This window comes from Bactrocera neohumeralis, chromosome 2 (assembly GCF_024586455.1).
Source record: "Bactrocera neohumeralis isolate Rockhampton chromosome 2, APGP_CSIRO_Bneo_wtdbg2-racon-allhic-juicebox.fasta_v2, whole genome shotgun sequence".
In the NCBI taxonomy this organism is placed as follows: Eukaryota; Metazoa; Arthropoda; class Insecta; order Diptera; family Tephritidae; genus Bactrocera; species Bactrocera neohumeralis.
In genome coordinates, this window is record NC_065919.1 from 32,896,623 (window position 1) to 32,916,564 (window position 19,942).

Sequence of the window (19,942 nt, forward strand, 5' to 3'; positions counted from 1 at the left end):
TACCGATCGAACGCACATTTGTGTCGTGTATGGCCACTTTTAGCCTGTCGAGATGCGGGGTCATGGCAAACTTATTATAGATACTTTGTTCAAGGCATAGATCTATGGTTCAAGGTATACAAATTTTCGCACAACAATATAAGGAAGGAAAATTTAATTTCATAACGGAAAGCGATGAGAAACAAAGATAGCGCAATCGATTCGTTTATTTCTTTTATAATTCCTAATTCTTATAATGGAATGTTTACTTTTTAGAGGAAGTATCGTCAGTACTTAATTACTGGTATTTGTATGCAATGTAGCAGTGCCAATTATTCTCTGAAGTTCGAATTTGTCGAACTAACTAGCTATTGTTTTTAATTACTTCGAGCCTTACATTGAAATTTAGCACGGAACACTCGTTTTCATAGTACATAAGTACATACATACATATACTTTCGTGTGTACATAGTATTTCTTTATACCGCATCGGTGGACAACGTCATACTATATCTACATAGGCATGCACACTTATACAAAACTCATGCCCATAAATATGAATTAAAAATTGCTTAATTGTAATGAAGTAACCACTACTACTTTTTAAGTGCTAGATATTTAAAATATTATAAAATTTTAAAACAACAAAATAAACGAAATATTCCAAGCAATATGTATGTTGTAACGAGTAAAAAGCATATGGTATTTAAAAAAATAAAGAAATTAATACGGAAATGCCGAATTTGAAAAGTTCAAGTAGTATGTAGAGACTATCCCCGATGATTGAAAAGGAATATTAGACACAAAAAGCGAACGCTCAAAATATCGAGTTAGTACTGTAGAGTGTTCTCCCACTCCTCCAAATATTTTCGAGAGTCTCGAATTTTACCTTATCTCATATAAATTAAACAAATTAATTTCTTCGTACGATATTCGCACACAAAGTGTTGACGGGCTTCGTAATTGTCACATCGCGACTTGCGTGAGTTTTGATTCAGCTAAGAAAGTTATAACAAATTATAATTTATTTATAAACTATGATAATCTATTATTTAACGGGAACACTATTGTTACTTTGGATCCATGTGTTATGGAGTCGTAGAGCATTTTATAAATTAATATGGAAAATATCTGGGCCGTTGGGCTACCCCATTGTGGGCATGGCTCATCGGTTAATGAGGAGAGAAGGTAATTTTTCTTTTCACGTATATTTTATCAAAAAACCTGTGTTGCGGGAGTAACAAAAAAAATGCAAATTTAAGAAATAAGTGAAAATTACAAAAAAAATTAAGAATGAAGTGTGAAATTCGTTATCCAGAGCCAAAACTTGTATTAGTTTTTAAATACAGTAAAATTGTAAAAGCTTCGGTTATTTGTTAGAATTCTGTGAAACTTTATTGAATAAATGTAAATAGCCGAGAAATTATCAAGTCCTTGAGATCCCTCTTGAAAAGAGTTAAACTCCTAATAAAGCAACTAACATCTCCAATGAATTTTTATTTAATATCTTCTGTGAATATAAATTAATGGTTTTAGATATATTTTCCTGTTGAAATACTTCATCTTTAATTTAGCAAACTCTTATAACACTTTATTTTTTATTTCATACAGTTTAGCAGAGACTCGGCACAAAATCAACGTAGACTAATACGCAAGATCTGAAATATATAATTACAACAATAGAAATAAACTAAATAAATATATAATGATTTACATCTTTATATACTTAAGTAGAAGATCTGTCCAGATGTTGATATGACTAAGTTTTACATTAAATATAATTTTAATAAACTATTACATATCATGAAAATATTATGTTACTAAGGGTATAAGAATACAGATGGTTAAGATTTGAAATTAAATCCTTGTAAAAACATATCGCCTATTTAAATACATATGTATACATATTTTTATATGTAAATACATGACATATCTCCCCCATTCAATATGTACGGTATGAAGTCCATCGATAGAATGAGAGATATTCGCCATTGGGACAGTGGAAATTGTGGATTTATTTTAGAAATTTTTGTTTCCTTCTTGATTAATTTCACTAACATATATATATGTAAGAATGCATTTTAACAGTTATACTGCATATAATATTATTCATTCAAAGAGACGGATACTATAATACTTTTATGCCATATAATAAGTAAGAACAGTTTTGAGAATATTTGCTGAATATTTTCAAAAATGAATTGCTCAATATATCAGTATTTTAAAAATATTTTGTAATCATATGCTTTTATGAAACAAATAATTTCCAGATATTTTATCAGCATTTAAAGAAGAAGAACAAAAGTTTGGACAAACTTTCTTTTCTTGGCTCGGACCATATCCCTTTTTGGTTGTTGGCGATCCCCAAATAGCGCAAGATATTTTAACTTCTCCCCACTGCGTTAACAAAAGCTTCATCTATAGCGCTTTGGATGATGGCGCTGGAAGAGGGCTGTTTAGTTTACCAAGTAAATACATCACAAATTTAGACATCTATAAAACTGTTTGAACAATATTTCGTAGATCCAAAGTGGAATTTGCACAGACGTCTTTTAAATCCTGCATTCGGGCACAAGGTTCTTCTGAATTTAATGCCCATATTTAATCAAGAAGTGAATAAACTCATAAAAACATTTGAAATGCTTTTAACGGAAGAAGTCAATTTGACAAAAGTTTTCCAAAACTTTACATTGAAGATTGCAGCACGTAAGTTCAAAACGCTTTTTAATTGAAATTATTGTTGTGTAACTTTATGATGAACTCTAGAAACGACAATGGGCGACAAAATTCCCTCCGACGACATAAATAATTTTTCCGAAGGATTATTAAGCTGTTATAAATGGTAGAATTAATTAAATATGCTTAACAAGCTAACAAATATTTAATAATTGTCAAGTTAAATATTGTAGTGTTCAGGATTCCATGACCCAGATGTGTTTTTCACCCTGGCTGAATTTCAAGGCATTCAACTATTTCTGGAAGAATAGAGACTCCTATAAAGAGGCAAAATCAAAAATTCGTACATATATTCGCAATGTAAGTTTTTATACTCTCGCAACAACGTTGCTAAGGAGAGTATTATAGTTTTGTTCACATAACGGTTGTTTGTAAGTCCTAAAACTAAAAGAGTCAGATATAGGGTTATATATACCAAAGTGATCAGGGTGACGAGTAGAGTCGAAATCCGGATGTCTGTCTGTCCGTCCGTGCAAGCTGTAACTTGAGTAAAAATTGAGATATCATGATGAAACTTGGTACACGTATTCCTTGGCTCCATAAGAAGGTTAAGTTCGAAGATGGGCAAAATCGGCCCACCGCCACGCCCACAAAATGGCGGAAACCGAAATCCTATAAAGTGTCATAACTGAGCCATAAATAAAGATATTAAAGTGAAATTTTTTCACAAAGGATCGCATTAGGGAGAGGCATATTTGGACGTTTTTTTTTTGGAAAAGTGGGCGTGGTCCCGCCCCCTACTAAGTTTTTGTACATATCTCGGAAACTACTATAGCTATGTCAACCAAACTCTACAGAGTCGTTTTCTTCAAGTATTTCCATATACAGTTCAAAAATGGAAGAAATCGGATAATAACCACGCCCACCTCCCATACAAAGGTTATGTTGAAAATCACTAAAAGTGCGTTAACGGACTAACAAAAAACGTCAGAAACACTAAATTTTACGGAAGAAATTGCAGAAGGAAGCTGCACCCAGGCTTTTTTTTAAAATTGAAAATGGGCGTGGCCTCGCCCACCTATGGACCAAAAACCATATCTCAGGAACTACTGGACCGATTTCAATGAAATTCGGTATATAATATTTTCTGAACACCCTGATGACATGTACGAAATATAGGTGAAATCGGTTCACAACCACGCCTTCTTCCAATATAACGCTATTTTGAATTCCATCTGATGCCTTCTCTGTATAATATACTTATAGTACATTAGGAACCAATGATGATAGCGGAATAAAACTTTACACAAATACGGTATTTGAAAAATATGTAAATGACGTATAATGAAATCTCGATTATCACTTTATCATGCGAGAGTATAAAATGTTCGGTGACACCCGAACTTAGCCCTTCCTTACTTGTTGTAATTATTATTTATTTTAAATTATAAGATTGGCTTAATTTAATTTAAGTGTAATCAAAGAATATTAATGAATAGAGCAGGCGAAAACTGAAATCAAACCTTTTTGAGTACTGATTTTTAGTTTTCATATTAGAGAGCATCGAAAAGCAACTTCGAAAAGAGAAATACAACACGCGATGAAAGAAAAGGAGAAAATCTATAATTAGACACAAAGAATGTTTTCATATGAATTATCGATGTCTATGTCTATTAAGATTTACGGCTACAATTTCTAAGATATTTTAAAATTTATAAATATATAAGGGAGAATATACATAAGTACTAACTGGAGAATTTATTATAAAATATTCATAGATATTCTCTAATGTAATCATAAATTATTTAACTGGCATATACTAACTTTTTGAAAAATTTAAAAATCCCTAAAATTGGATGATAAAGATTCGAAGCAATAAAGTGGTTATGCTTTGTACACTTTTAACGATGTTACAGAATATAAACCAAGTAAAGGAGGGCTAAGTTCGGGCAAAACTATTTTATAACCTCGCAATGTGAAAAAAATATAAGACATTATTCATTATTTGACGAAAGCCTGAAAGGATTACAAACTTGTTTTTACCTTATTAACTAATATTATAGCTCTTAGGCTTACTAAGTTTCCTTCCATTTCGTGTCTACAATATTTACATATATTAAAATCAAACCAATTGGTCAAATGAGATATACTATACACGGGCAGTATGTAATATATTAGTTATAATAGATAAAAAACCTAGTACATAATTGGAAGTCATTATTTAAGGAATATGAGGTTAAGAGCAAGGACTAGACCAATTACTATTCAGCACTAAGCGATATGATGCTTAAACAGCTTAAACTCAGACGGAAAGTGAAAATGTTTGGAAATCACTATGTCGCATAGAGAAAGATCTGTGCTGATTGTATTAACTTTTGCCATTACTCAAGTACACTCAAAAACACGTTTTTAAGCAAATATAATAAATAACTCATATTCTGACGTTAGAATGACGAAAATTATTATAAATAGGGACCGACTTCCCACATTTTCGGCTGTTCACTGTAGTATATTCATTGTTATACGTTGACTTAATTTTCCCAAGTTTTCTTACATATTGATCGATACTCGTATGTCCGGTATAAATCCAACCGGACGTTCGAAAATCTTGATATTAAGTATATTGTGGTTAGAGAAACTATTAACCCGGTTTCACGTATTTTCGAAACAAGTGTTCACCATTATCAGGAGAAGAAATCCTCTTTTCTTAAGTAATTATGTATGTATGATATACATATACATACATATGTTTACATATGGTTTATACATTTGTATATATGTATTTCACTCACATATTTATACGTTTGTATATTTTCCGTTTTACGCACAGTTAATAAAACAAAAGACCATGTACGAGCCAGAATTATCGGAGAACAAAAGGGCATTAGACCAAAATATTTTTATACATCGCGCTCTCAATTTGGCTCAAAAAGGGCATTTCGATTGGCAGAACGTTGAAGATGAATGTAATGTGATTGTGTTTGGGGTGAATATTTTAATTTATTTATTATTTTAACAGCACAATTTAATTATGAGTATTTCATAGGCTTTCGAAACTACTTCAAACACCCTCATGTACATACTGATGTTGCTAGCAATGTTTCCACAGTATCAGGATAAAGTTTTTGATGAAGTCTGTTCCATATATTCCAGTAAAGACGATAATGAAATCACCTACAGCGACACACAACTGATGATTTACTTGGATATGGTGATTAACGAAACGATGCGGGTGATGGCGCCAGTGCCATTGGTGGCAAGGCAAACCGAACAAGAAGTTCGTCTAAGTAATGATGTTGTAATTCCCAAGGGACTGCAAGTAGCAATTGATATTTTCAATATGCATCGCCGTACGGATATTTGGGGTCACGAAGCACATATTTTTAATCCGGATAACTTTTTACCATCAAACTTGGACGGTAAACACCCTTATGCATTCATACCATTTACGAAGGGAATTCGGAACTGCATTGGTAAGTTTCAATTACTTTAGAATATTGTTGATACTATTAATATGATTCAGATAACTAAAATCGATTTGTTAGAACTGTGAATCGAATGATGTGAATCTTTAGGTTGACCAATTCAAAGCTTTTGGCAAAAAAGGGAAGAAGAAAGCAAGGTCAAAGCTTCGGAAACTGCCGCAAACATTGTTCTCGCAAATTGCATGAACTAAATGGTGTTCGAAAACTTTATTATTCAATAAAATTAATAAAAGAAAGTTGTCACTTACATATGTATATGAATCTTGAATGTCATTTTTGTAATTGCTGTCCTTAAAATGTTACCAATTTTTTCAGGTTGGAGATATGCTCTTTTATCAATGAAAGTAACTATTGCTAGACTTATATTGAATTATCGGTTTTCTACTACATTCGAATACCAGAATTTACACTTTGTAGAAGACATTACCATTAAGCTAAAGGAAACACCTCTTCTTCGAATATATGAAAGAAATAAAAATATACTTAAATAGTAATGTATTAAATTTATAATAATTAATTTATCAGTATCGGAAATGAAATATAATAATAACTATTTATTCCCAACAGTGAAAAATGATAATTTTGGATGCAATAATGTATTTCAGCTTCTTAGTGGAGAGACAATCGGCTAATGGTTTGAATGGTCAAATATCCATCTATAGGAGATTCAAATATCGTAAAAATGTGTGCATGTTGCCTAGCCTTTGTGTTGGCCTTACATAAATTTTTCTTTATCTTATATTTTCATAGGGAGTTTGCCATGGCCTCTTTTATATATTGTTAATAAAATACATGTAATGTATAAAAAAAGTTAATGCCTTTCTCATTTATATTTTAATTGTTCCATATGCGTGTTATATTTTTATACCCTGCAACAGTCGCTATAGAGTATAATAGTTTTGATCACCTTATGGTTGTATGTATCAACTAAAACTAATCGAGTCAGATATATGTCAAGTACATACATGTAGGGTTACGTATATAAAAATTATCAGGATAATTAGGCGAGTTGAAATTCGATTGACTGTCTGTCTCTCCGTTCGCGCAAACTATAACTTGAATAAGAATTGAGATATCGTAATGATGTTCCTTGGAAAAAAGTTGGAGTTCGTAGATAGGCGTAATCGGACCACTGCTACGCCCACAAAACGCAATTAAAAGAAAACCTATAAAGTGCTATAACTAAGCTCTTAATTAAGATCTAGAACTGTAATTTTGGCAGTAGCAAGGTGTAAGGTACATGTCTCTCAAACAGTTCCAGGAAAAATGACCATATTCGCTCAGGATACAACTTATAAGAACCCCTATAGACAGTGCGATCATGAATCGGTTCATTAGATTGGATTTTTAATGTTCGCGGTTTTGTTATCATCTGACATTGGAATATATGTACATCCACCTAAATCTACACAAGTTTAACATTCAGCTAAAATAAACTTTTATGACCATCACGTTTCTCGTATGTGTTTGGAAAGCCATGGAGGCCATTTTCCCAATGTGTTATTCCTTAAGTAAACCTATATTATGTAATTTTTGATTCGATAAAAAAATTATAACTGTTAGACTAAAAACTGTGTTTTCTATTTAGTGCCAATCTTGCGTTAATTTTGGACCCCTTTTATATGCCGCACAATCGTAAACGATGAGAATATTCTATGATTATGCAGTGAATACGAAACGTTATATTTACCTATAATCAAAATTAACTTTATTGGGTTTTCTGTGTCGAGAAAACTGGTGGAGAAGCACTGCTTTTCACAAACTTGCGACAGAATCAAATTGCTGTTAGACGTCGAACGTCGCTAAAAAAGTGTATACATATAGTCACATCTGATTTTGAACTATTTTTATTTTTAAAATAATATTAGTTTCTTAAATACTTTAAATATAATATTCTCAAATACACAAAGGCTCATACAGATAAAAATACATAATTTTAAATTCCATTTAAATAAAAAAGAAAATATTCGCTTCTACGCTTATTTTCAATTAATTCTTTCCAAAAATTCATTTCTTCGGCATATCTGTAGTTTGGGTTCTTCAACATACCTCAAACTAATATGATCAGAAAAAATAAGATCTTCGTACCGGAATGAAGTAGTGAATTTGAAATTACGAATCAAACTTAAAAGCATAACACGCAAAACCACTTCAGCATAATGCCAACCTGAAAAATAGAATGCAAGTTAAAAAATCTTTTCTTTTACAAAAAAAGCGGAACGGAAAATTTACCAATACAATTTCGTGAACCTTTAGAGAATGGAATGTATGCCCAAGGGTGACGTTTGCAATTGTTTTCTGGTAGAAAATTGTCTGGGTTAAATGAATGTGCCAAAGGACCCCATAAATCTGTGCGCCTGTGCAGTATGAAAATTGGTATCATTACTTGCAGGCCTTTAGGAGCATTGATACCGTTTAATGTAACATCCTTCAGAGCTTCCCGACCTATAATGGGTATTGATGGCATAAGTCGAAGGGTTTCTTTAATTACAAGGTCCATGTAAGAAAATTGTTTGAGTTGTTCGTATTCAATAGACATATTTTCGACAGAAATTATTTCTTCCGTTTCTTCGAAGAGTCTTTGTTGTATGTTTGGGTGCATGGCAAGCATTATAAGAATTGAGTAAATTTGTGTTGAAACGGTGTCGAATGACTAAAATTGAATATCGAAGCGTATACATATATACGTATATAAAAGAATAAATATATCTAAAAAATTACCCCAGCAATAACAGTTTGGGTTTCGTTTAATACGTCGGCATGTTGAAATAAGCTTTGATCTTGAAAGTTGAGGGCACGATTTATAAAAATATCAGCATCCTTTTTTATATCTACCTCCTCCGACGTTACGTTCATATTTTTGCTGTCAATAGTCCCATCATTTGCCTTTCGCTTATCTTCAATTAACTGAAATAAATTTTTCATATACTATGACTTATTTATTTTTGTTAATATATTACCGTTTCTATATAGTCCTTTATAAGTTGCTTCGTTTTATAATATCTGGGTGTGTAAGTTAAAAATCCGACCTTTAATGTGCTAAACATTGCTCCATTAGCGACTTGTTCCAACATGCTTTAAAAATATTACATAATTTACTACACATTCATAGGTTATACACATACGTATTTGACTGCAAGTTGTTGAAATATTGGGTCGTTAACTATATTCGTGAGAGATGGCGTAATTTGATTATCATTAATTATTATTCTCATTAATTATTTCAATATTCGGATCATGCTTTAGAAAGCCATTGTCCTTGTCGGAATGGATTCATTACGACAGCTCTAAACGCAAAAATTAATTTGTGAAACTTGGTCAATCAACTGAGGCAAATGGTAAGGCCAAATAACCATGACGCCAGAGTAAAGCTCTTCATTTGATCAGAAGGTTGTGCTGTATTTTGAGCTTATGAACCCAAGTTCTACACAAGTATAAATTGTCACTGAGCCTTAAACTCGATGAAACCAAAATGATGCGTAAATGGGTTTGAGAAGCAATGAGATGAGATATGTAAACGTTTCATATGAAATCAAATACACTAAAGGAAGTTGATATACCGTCTTAATTAAGTAGTGAAATTATTTATTCCTGATGCGTTAAATATGAAATATTGATTTATTCCGAAAATAACGTTTTGATTTACTTACTAATTAAATCCGCGAATCATTTCGTTGTGATTATCGTTTCCCTTATAAAGGCCAACCCCCATTGTAGTTTCTGAAAAAAAAAATATACAGGAAAGACTTGCAAACAAATTGAAATTAAAATGTTTGGCATCGAATACTTATGTAGTCGCCGTTTAGCAATTTCACTAGACATTCAAGATTTACATAATACCAACAATTTTATGATTTCCGATTTTTAGTATATTTATCTATACTATCATAACTAATGTATGAGAGCCCAATTTTTTTATTTTGATACTAGTACAGATATTTCCTTCATTTAAAGTTTTTGCCATGGAAGCATCGATATCCATTTTAATTGCAGTGTCATGATAATTTTATTTTCATAAAAAGTCTTAATTATCTCCATTAAGCATAAGCTTATATAGGATACTCTCTGTTATTATACTACCTCAAAAGTTAAATAAACAATGAAAAATGTTATGAATTGACATCAATGTTGCTTCCTTTCTATTTAACATGAAATTCTCTTTCCTAATTGAGTGCGCTGATTGTGGTAAATTTAATGGAGATGAATAAATTGGGTATGCAGAATTAAGTTTTCGGATTATTTCGACTACTGTATTTATTCTGGTAACGGCACTGCTGGGCCTTACAAAAACATCATTATGTACGATGTGATAATTTCCAAATAACTGTCAATATATGTATAGAAATATTGTTATACAGGGTTTGTCCGGAAAGTTATAGGACTGATTTTCTTCCGCCGCGACTGTACTTCTAAGCGTGCGCTCCTAGCTAAAGAACGAGCGGCTGGTCAGTTGTCCCCGAGCACCTGGAGAGTCAGGACAAACATTTTCACGCGACGCGTTTCTGTAAGTGGTGCAAGCCGAAAATGCAGCGTTCCTTAGAGCAGAGGTACGCAATTAAATTCTGTGTGAAACTCAGTAAATCTGCAACTGACACATTTGATATGATCAAGCAGGCTTACCCAGATTCTATATAGAGAAGAAGCAAGAAGTGGTGTGTTTTGAAGGTCGGGAAGAGGTCGCTGAGGAAGACCGGAAGAATGAGCAAATCCAAAGTGAAAACGATGCTCATTGTATTTTTTGACATCAAAGGCATCGTCCATCATGAATTTGTTCCTCCTGGATAAACTGTAAACGCCAAATTTTACGTGGAAATCCTCAAGAGACTCAAAGGAAGGGTCAATCGGGTCCGACAAGACATGAACAGCTACCTAACCAAGGCCAGGCTGATGAAAGGCAAGCATTTTGAGACGACAGTGGGGATACTCGGCTCTCAAGGCTATTCCGGAGAATGCCTTCCGTGACGCCTTCAATGCTTGGAAATCGCACTGGCAGCGCTATATCGACGCAGAACAAACCCTGCAATCTAATTATTTGATCAATTTATGGGGACAAATCTTCTATAAAGTATGCCAGTCAAAAGCCTTTCTTAAATCTATTGCGTTAATTTTTCATTGTTGCAATAACGTGGTCCTACAGACACTGAAGGTGCAGAACGCTCTGGTCGGCCAAATGAGGCAATCATAACGGAAACCATCAAAAAAGTCCACCAAATCGTTTTTGAAAACCGTAAATTGAAATTGCGTGAAATAGCTGACACCTTAAAGATATCATACCGCAGTGTGTACACTATTTTGCATGAACATTTGTCTATGAGGAAGCTGTTGTCAAAGTGGGTGCCACGTTTGCTCACGGTGGATCAATGCGCCGTGTCACAAGTCGCTCGCTACAATGGCGAAATTGCATGAATTCGGCTTGGAATTGCTTCCGCTCCCACCATATTCACTGGATCTTGCGCCCAGCGACTACTACCTGTTTGCAGACCTTAAAAAAAATGCTCCAAGGAAAGAGATTCAACTCCCACGAGGAAGTCTTCGCGAAACGAACGCTTATTTCGAGGCCAAAGATAAATCGTTCTATAAGGAAGGTATTGAAATGTTAGAGAAGCGCTGGACTGATTGTGTTGCTGTTGAAGGAGACTATGTTGATGAATAAAGTCGAGTTTTGCCAAAAAAATTTGTTTTTCTTATTTAGTCCCGGGACTTATTGATCCACGTGTTACTAAACATTAAATTAAGCTTACCCATAGCCATATCTAAAAATGTTCGCTTTATTATTTCGAATACTTCACATTCTCCGTTTCCGACATTATTATTCAGCCTCTCCACCAAGGCCTGAGCACCATCCTTGAATATTGGTATAAATTTAATGATGGTTTTGTGAGTGAATGTTGAGTTCATGAGCTTTCGATTGTGCTTCCATTTCTCCCCTACGGAACATGATGGAGGATACATTTAAATGACTTAAGGCTTATATGTACATATATATAGTTTGATAAGTGTATATATATATGTATGTATATTCATTAAAACCTGGGCTAGTAATAAGTCCCTTTGGAATTGCATTATCGATGGCTGAATACATCGTTGCAGATTTATTTATAAATCTATTTGAAGTGAGTATTTCTTTTATCATATCTAGATCCACGGTAACAAGAAACGGTTGAGGCCCAATCCAGGCGAAATAATTCCAACTCTTAAACTTAATGAAGTACGATTCCAGAATGTATAGAAACTCTATTTTGAATAAAAGAACCAGTTTCGATTTTTGCAATATACTTGTACATATGAACCATCAACGAATTCCTTACTTTTCATTGGAATTAATTTATATGCGATTCCCAAAAACGGAAAACCTCTTACTGTTGGTAATTGCGAAGTTATGATATAATAACGATTTCTCTTAAAATATTTCACATAAATCAATATTAAACACAATATACCACAAATATATAATAAAATTTTGAATCCTTGGAAACTAACAACATTCTCCTTCACTTGCATTTCGAAAAACAAAATCCTTAACGTCTCACTAACAGTTCAATTATTATCTGCATATATTATTTAAAACAAAAGCTTTTATACTTGTTCGAATCCACGAGGTTCTGATTGATGAGTAAGTGTGTAAAGTGCATGTGCTTGAGTGCATTACACCAGTGGTGAGCACACACGTACAATGACATTTTGTAAGCCGTTCATTCAACCTTAGACAAATTTACGAAATAATGTAATAAACATTGTTTTTGGTGTTCAAAACTTATTTTATAAGTGGCAAAGTGCTAAAGTTAAAATATCTTGTTGTGCCAATAGTTCTGTTCACTACTGTATTTTGGACTTGGTGGTTCCACGCGGCTTTTCCACGGACACCAGACTAGGGACCGTGAACAGCATATGAAGGAGGCCCAATATATCCTATATTTGACTTTTATATCGATCAATGTATTAGTATTATATGAGATTTATTTCAGATACTTTGAGAAAATCTATTTCTGATAATAATATGTCTGAATATCAAAAAGGTAATGAGTCCGGCCAATACTTCTCTTAGCCCTCATATACATACATAATACAAAGATTTTCGAACTTCTGGGTGGTCGCATATATCAGCCAATATGTGAGTTATCTCAATGAAAATGAGAGAGCATGTTTTACTCATAACAATATACATACTTATCTTCGTGCCTAAGGCGGATAAAATTGGGCGAAAGTTTGACCTAGTCCCCATACGGCATATAATATCCGGCTGACTTTACTCCATTTGATAAGTGATTGTATGTGAGGTATCTTAATGAATCTGAGGGAACATTTTATTAGTAGTGGCATGTTAATAGTATGTAGTATTGGCAAAAATAGATAAAATTTGGTCAGTAGTATCAAACCAACTATCATATACTACATATTTATAATGATTTTAATTTTTCTAACTAACCTTAAGTGGAATACGTCGGTCAGTGTACGAGTTATATATATATTATGTATATATCAGTGATGGATTCACGGGGGGAAATGGGGGACATTTCATTCCCCTCAGGGGCTAAATGGCTTATTAAAAATTTTACTACTCTGAAATAATATAAAGTAACAGAAATATAATCCACAAATTTGCCATTATATTTCTGAAACAAAATAAAAGACTGTCTCCATTTGAATATCATATAGTATGTATAATGCAAAGATATGACAGAATTTACAAATTGAACAAGAATTAGTAACTGAAAAAAAAGGAAACAGCGGGAAAACAGCAAATTTTAATTCAAAATCGGGATTTTTTGCTTATGTGATATTCTATCTCTAATACTATGTTCGGACCGACAACGAAAACATGTTTTCGAGGGAAAAACTGGTTTTCGCACGAAAACTTGTGTTTTCGTCCATGTAAAATCTGTCAAACGAAAACACAGTTTTCGGTGAAAACTACTTGAAAACTTACATTCCACTCATTATAATCGCTACCTGCTCTAGTTTAATCGATGTTTTTGGAAGACACATTTTGCCGGCCCTAAATTGTCACATGATATTTGTTTACATTCCATATACAAAAACAGCTGTCGCTTGATATTCTCATATTAGGGGGATTCTCTTGCTCTTGCAAAACCTTGCACGGTGCAGAAATTGCAGAATTTTCCTCTTGGTGCAACTGCACAACAACAAACACACGCAGAAAATTATTTGCAATGGCTGTAAAATATGTCAGACCAAAACCCATGTTTATTTTCGTGCCGTCATATATCACTAGATTCTGCAATGGGTGCTCTCTTGGCCTTGCATATTTCGGTATAGGATTTTTGCATTTTGTGTCATCGTGCAATCTTGCAAGAGCAAGAGAATGCCGCTATTGATAGTTGTCAGTGAAAACTCATCGAAAACACACATTGTCGATCCGAACGACTTAGTTTCCACAACATACAAATGTGTTTTCAAAATGTTTTCAATGTCGGTTCAAACATAGTATTAGGAACATTTTCGATCCATTTATTCAGACAAGAAAAAAATGGCGGCAGACCTGAAAGTTGATGAAGAAAAACCAAGAATCTGCAGCCGACAAACATATCGCAAAAATTTCTGCGTGATAACTTGCGAAGAAGTTCAGTGTACATTCTCTGTTAGTTACAATCGGCGAAGATTTGAAGACGCGCTTTTCTAGAGAAGTATTGGCTGTATTTCAACTGAGTTTGCTGCTTCCAGAAAAAGTATGTGCTTTGACAACCAAGGAAATGGAAAATCTTATTGACTGCTGGATAGATGGCTTCAAAGGCCTCTTGGGTAACAAGAACTTATCGCGACGTTTGATCACAGCAGTGCCATCGGAGCAAGAGTCAAAAGACAACAAGTTACCGACTAATGCTTTGGAAATGTTGAAGAACTACGACCTATACCCCATAATTCATAGTTTTCTTCGGATATTCTGCACACTTCCTGTAACGAAAGGGAGCTCTGAACGCTGTTTTTCGACACTTCGGCCATTGAAAACATCGCTGAGGACCAACTTGCTTCAACATAGATTTATCGGCCTGGCGTTGCTGCACACGCATCATGTCATTGAAGTCACTGCAGAAGAAGTCCTCGAAAGATTCTTAAAACTTGGCCCACAGCATTTTGTTTTGTGAAATTTTTCTATTCAATGCACGCACTGACTACATTGCAATAAAGTATGTCACCGCAAGTCTTCGACTTATAGTGTTTTTTAAATTTAGTAGGATTTGATATTAGAAGGTCGATTAGAAATTTTTTCACCATAATATTAAACTGTATAAAGACTAATATAATAATCTTCATGTTTCAAGTAAATGTTCATTTACCACCCCCCAAAAACGCCTCTGTATATACACTATATATTATATATATTAATAATTTGTGGATCCTCTGGTAAGACTATAAAATGTTCGGTTGCACCACAACTTTGCTCTTCCTTACTTGTCAACAGTACCGTTTTAAGGGGAGTTGACGGGGTTATCTACCGATTTCATCTATTTTTACAATGCCGGTAGGGGTGCTTAAGGGATTTATCTTGAGCGAATTTGGTTTTTGTAATTTGAGTGGATTAAACCGATTAGAGGGTGCTTCTTCTTACTGCGATCTCCTATGTTAATTTGGTGCTTAGTTATAGCATTTTATAGTTTTTCGCTTAATGACGTTTTATGGGCGTTGCAGTGGTCCAATTACGTCCATCTGCAATACCAATCGACTTACGATGCCGAGAAACATGTGTACCAAGTTTCATTGAGATATCTCAATTTTTTAATTAGGTTACAGCCTGCACGGACAGATAGACAGTCATCTGAATTTGAAATCGTCTCTTCAATCTGATCATTTTATGTATATAACCCTATATGTAACTCGATTAGTTTTAGGTGATACAAACAACTGTTAGGTGACTATTACTATTACACTCTGCAGCAAAATGTTGCAAAAGTAAAAAATACAATTTGAACTAAACCACATACTAAATACACATTTTATTTTTTATTACAAATATCTACCGTTGTCGAATATCAATTCTATATTGTTGTGTACAACTTTGTATAATATATTTAATACTATCGATGGTAATATCATCGTTGTCATTAGATGTAAGTTAGTTTATCTTTGAGTAATCTGTATATACATTGTAACGAAAAAGTATCCAGAAATTGTAAATAAAACGCAAAATATTTAATAATTCATCAATATTTATTTTATCGCCTTCAAAGAAGTCCCACCATATGTAATACACTTATGCAAACGATTTTCCAGTCCCCGAAACACTTTTCATAAGCACTTTTTGGGACGGCCCTCAGCTTCTTCAGCGAATTTTGTTTTATCTCTTTGAACGTCTGAAAACGGATTCCACGGAGTGGAAATCTCAATTTGGGGACCATAAAGAATTCACACGGAGCAAAATCTGGTGAATAAGGTGGTTGATCAATGGTATTCACAGCGTTTTTGGGTTTGAATTCGGTCACAATCGTACTATTTTTTAAAAAAATTCAGCTTTATCGTGACGAGTCGAACAAGAACGCGTTTCTTACCCAAAATATCCACCAAAATCATTTGAACGGACTCACGATAGATGTCGAGCTCACTTGCTATCTCTCTAACACTTGCCTGACAATTTTCAAGCACCATATCCCTTCCTTTTTTAGTATTTTCATCAGTTGAAGAGATCGAAGGACGTCCAGAACGAGGCATGTCTTAAACGCTCTCTTAATCGTCTTTGAAGGCTTTGTACAACTCGTAGACTTATGTTTTTGAATCACCGTTAGCTTTTTCCAACACTCGCAACAATTCCGCAGACGAAATTTGGTAAGAAATACAAGATTTGAGACAATACTTTGTTCGATATTTTTATCCATTGTAAGCAGCTGCTGTAAACAAACTAGTTGACAGATCGCGCTATTATTTGGCATACTAATTAAGGACAGTCCTACCAACTTAGCAAAATACACTTTTTTATATATATCATTTTCCTGGGGAGTTTGATTGCAATTTCCGGTTGTTTTTATCAATGTATATGTATATTCGCTTGCGGCTCCATTTCATCTGAAAATTCGTCAGTGCTCATCTGGAACATCGAAGCAGCGCTGCACACCTTACACCTTTTGGAGTTCGAATGACACTTTTCGAGCAGAAAAATATCTTTATTAGTATTTGTTTCTCTACTATTTAATACTTTTTCTTTCAGGACTTTCAGTCACTTCCTTTGTAGCACCTATATTCTCAAGTTTTTGACTTCTTAATGTCTCTGTTAATAATTCATTAAACTTCCGAAAAGTGTTCACACAATTGCACTGTGAACGTCGCATCTGCTCCGCTTGCCTTGATAATGATCTCTATGACCTTTTTAACTAATTTCTGAACATTCCTAATCTCAAGGTTTGAAAGCCGAAATTTTCGTCAAAAAGGCCCGATATAACAGTTTTAGTAATTATTTAATCCTTCCTACATGATGATAACAGTTTTTCGGACTTTGCCTTTTTGACAGCTGGTACTTTATTCAGTGGCGTAGCTACAACTTCGGGCGCCCGGGGCCAAGGATGTTCTGCCGCCCCCCTTTATCAACCTACCTACAAGTTTCATGAGGTGGTTCGAACAAAAATGAATTTTTACAAAAATATTAAGTATATTTTTAGAAGCCTCGCAAAAAAAAATTCTCACAATACGGTTTTCGATTGATAGTAAATTTACAAGACATCTTATTAAAAGCCATAGAAAAACCCCATTTTCGCCCTACATATTGTACACTTTTAACACAATTTACAGGAATTTTTGCCCGAATTGTAGTTTTTAAATACCATTTTTGAAAATTGGAGAAATAAAAGTATTTGTTACAAACAAAGCATAGGGTAACTGTGAGAGTGACACGTCGCTAGACAAAGCTAGAAAAGTGCATCTTTAAGTTCTATCACTATTTTTAAGAAAGATATAAGACAAATTCAAAGACTGAAGAGTATTCGAGTAAAAATTAATATTTTTCAATGTTATTCAGATTATTACATTGTGAGTGTACAACTCTTTATCTTTTATAATAAATTTTGTAAAAAAATTTGTTAAAGTATTTTCCTGAATATTAGAAAACAGCGAAGATCGTTTTGCCGCCCCCAAGACGTTGCGCCCGTGGCGACAGCCCCCTAAAAAAAATTGTCGCATTTGAAGTTAAGACAATCCACAAACCATTATTGAGACGCCGTTACATCTTCAAAAAGGCACTGCTTGGTGTGTTCCATGGGCTGAGGCAATTATTCATTCATATTTCTTCAAACAGGAGTCCCATTGCGGACGGTGCGGGATGGGATAGATACCGAAAGTTGAAGAGGGAAGCGAGACGCATTTGCAGACAAAAAAAGAGAGGCCGAAATGCGTGAGTACGACAGGGGGAATGCTCGAAAATTCAACGAAAAGATGCGGCGATTAACAGTAGGTTTCAAGACCGCAGCATACTCTTGTAGAACGCTCAGAGGTGATCTAGTAACTGATGCCCAGATCGTACTGAAATTATGGAGGGAGTATTTCTCCAGCCTGTAGATCACTTAGAGAACTAGATCACCTCTGAGCGTTCTACAATTGCAGTGAAAGCATAACACCCGGAGATGGAGAATCCGATTATCCAATCGATGACGATGGAGCTGACTTTATGCAGCTTTGCCTGAATTTGGTATCCCTCCCACTACGACGGCTGTGTAAACTGACGTTGAACAATACGAAAAACCACCGAAAGGATCGGGAGAGACCTCTCCGAGCCGTTCGATACTAAATGAGGTTTCAGACAAGGCGACTTCCTATCGTGCGACTTCTTCAATCTCCTGCTGGAGAAACTAATTCGAGCTGCAGATCTTAATCGAGAAGGTAAAATCTTCTATAAGAGTGTACGGCTGCTGGCGTACGCCGGTGATATATTGTATTATCATTGCCTTCAAAATCCGCGCCGTTAGTTCTGCCTTCTCCAGACCTTCTTAACTTTCGACGAACAAAGACCAAATTCTATAAGTCACCCATTATTCCCGTCCTGCTGTATGGTACAGAGGCATGGACGGAAAGACCGAAAGAAAAGTTGTGTAGAGCATTGGCAGAATATCGCATTCATGGAACTGTACGGTTATACGACAACATTTGTACAGTGGCTGCGTTGGCTATCTCGTTTTATTTGTTCTTGAAAGACAAATATGTTTTACTAAAAAGCTCCATCTAGGTTATTTTATTATGATGTTTATATTTCTAAGAAAGTATTATATTATCTCACTCGTTTTCAAAAGCAACATTGCTATGTTTATGCTTATTTATTTTCGAGGTGCTCATATGTGAGGCCAAAAGGTGAAATTCGGGGGAAATTAAATTTTACGACTCTCAACCTTTCTAAATTTTTTTAATATTAATATTGTATAAAATGTGTAGGTTTGAAGTTCATATGCCAAATAGGGTAATATGTTTATGTGAACTACTTTTATGCCTAACAATTTTTCTATAATCGTTGCCATATCCATACATACTTTATCTTTAAAATTTGGACTTAAGGCGAATATTTTAGTAACTAAGTAATTTCATTTAGTTTCCATTCAGCTAGTCAAAAGCTCACACTGGAATATATCTGCCTACTTTTGCCGTAGTGAAACTTTAAAAATGTTCATACTGAATTTTGTCTTCAGTTCTTTTATAATTTCGTTTTGTATGATCCTATGGTCTCGTAGGAAATATTATAAACTGATATTTGAATTGCCTGGCCGGATTGGATATCCCCTCCTGGGAAACGCTTTACAAATTAAACAAAGAGATGGTAATTGTCACTCAATAATATTTAAATTTATTAAAAGAAAACTAAAAATTCAGTAAAT

The 19,942-nt window shown here is 34.1% G+C and overlaps 2 protein-coding genes across 4 annotated transcripts; one reads left to right on the plus strand and one right to left on the minus strand.

The window, feature by feature from the left end:
* The first annotated feature begins 665 nt into the window (after nt 1–665).
* On the plus strand, nt 666–7,647 carry LOC126763883 (probable cytochrome P450 313a4). 3 transcript variants are annotated; one of them, XM_050481633.1, is made up of 9 exons: nt 668–1,167; nt 2,250–2,447; nt 2,503–2,685; nt 2,746–2,821; nt 2,889–3,015; nt 5,486–5,641; nt 5,702–6,128; nt 6,456–6,630; nt 6,708–7,647. In XM_050481633.1, exons 1-9 carry the CDS (start codon nt 1,017–1,019, stop codon nt 6,715–6,717), a joined length of 1,503 nt encoding a protein of 500 aa, XP_050337590.1. In that variant the 5' UTR covers nt 668–1,016; the 3' UTR covers nt 6,718–7,647. The 3 variants fall into 3 exon arrangements, with proteins under 3 accessions (XP_050337602.1, XP_050337597.1, XP_050337590.1); XM_050481645.1 differs by lacking the exons at nt 6,456–6,630; nt 6,708–7,647 and adding an exon at nt 6,179–6,397 and having other exon boundaries at nt 666–1,167; XM_050481640.1 differs by lacking the exons at nt 6,456–6,630; nt 6,708–7,647 and adding an exon at nt 6,201–6,397 and having other exon boundaries at nt 667–1,167.
* A 478-nt stretch (nt 7,648–8,125) lies between these two features.
* On the minus strand, nt 8,126–12,641 carry LOC126763927 (probable cytochrome P450 313a4). Its single transcript, XM_050481702.1, has 8 exons — nt 12,449–12,641; nt 12,171–12,374; nt 11,882–12,067; nt 9,791–9,860; nt 9,101–9,215; nt 8,862–9,047; nt 8,373–8,793; nt 8,126–8,307 (listed from the first exon to the last, which is right to left on the minus strand). The coding sequence occupies exons 1-8, from the start codon at nt 12,639–12,641 to the stop codon at nt 8,126–8,128; spliced, it is 1,557 nt and encodes a 518-aa protein (XP_050337659.1).
* Between the last annotated feature and the right edge of the window lie 7,301 nt (nt 12,642–19,942).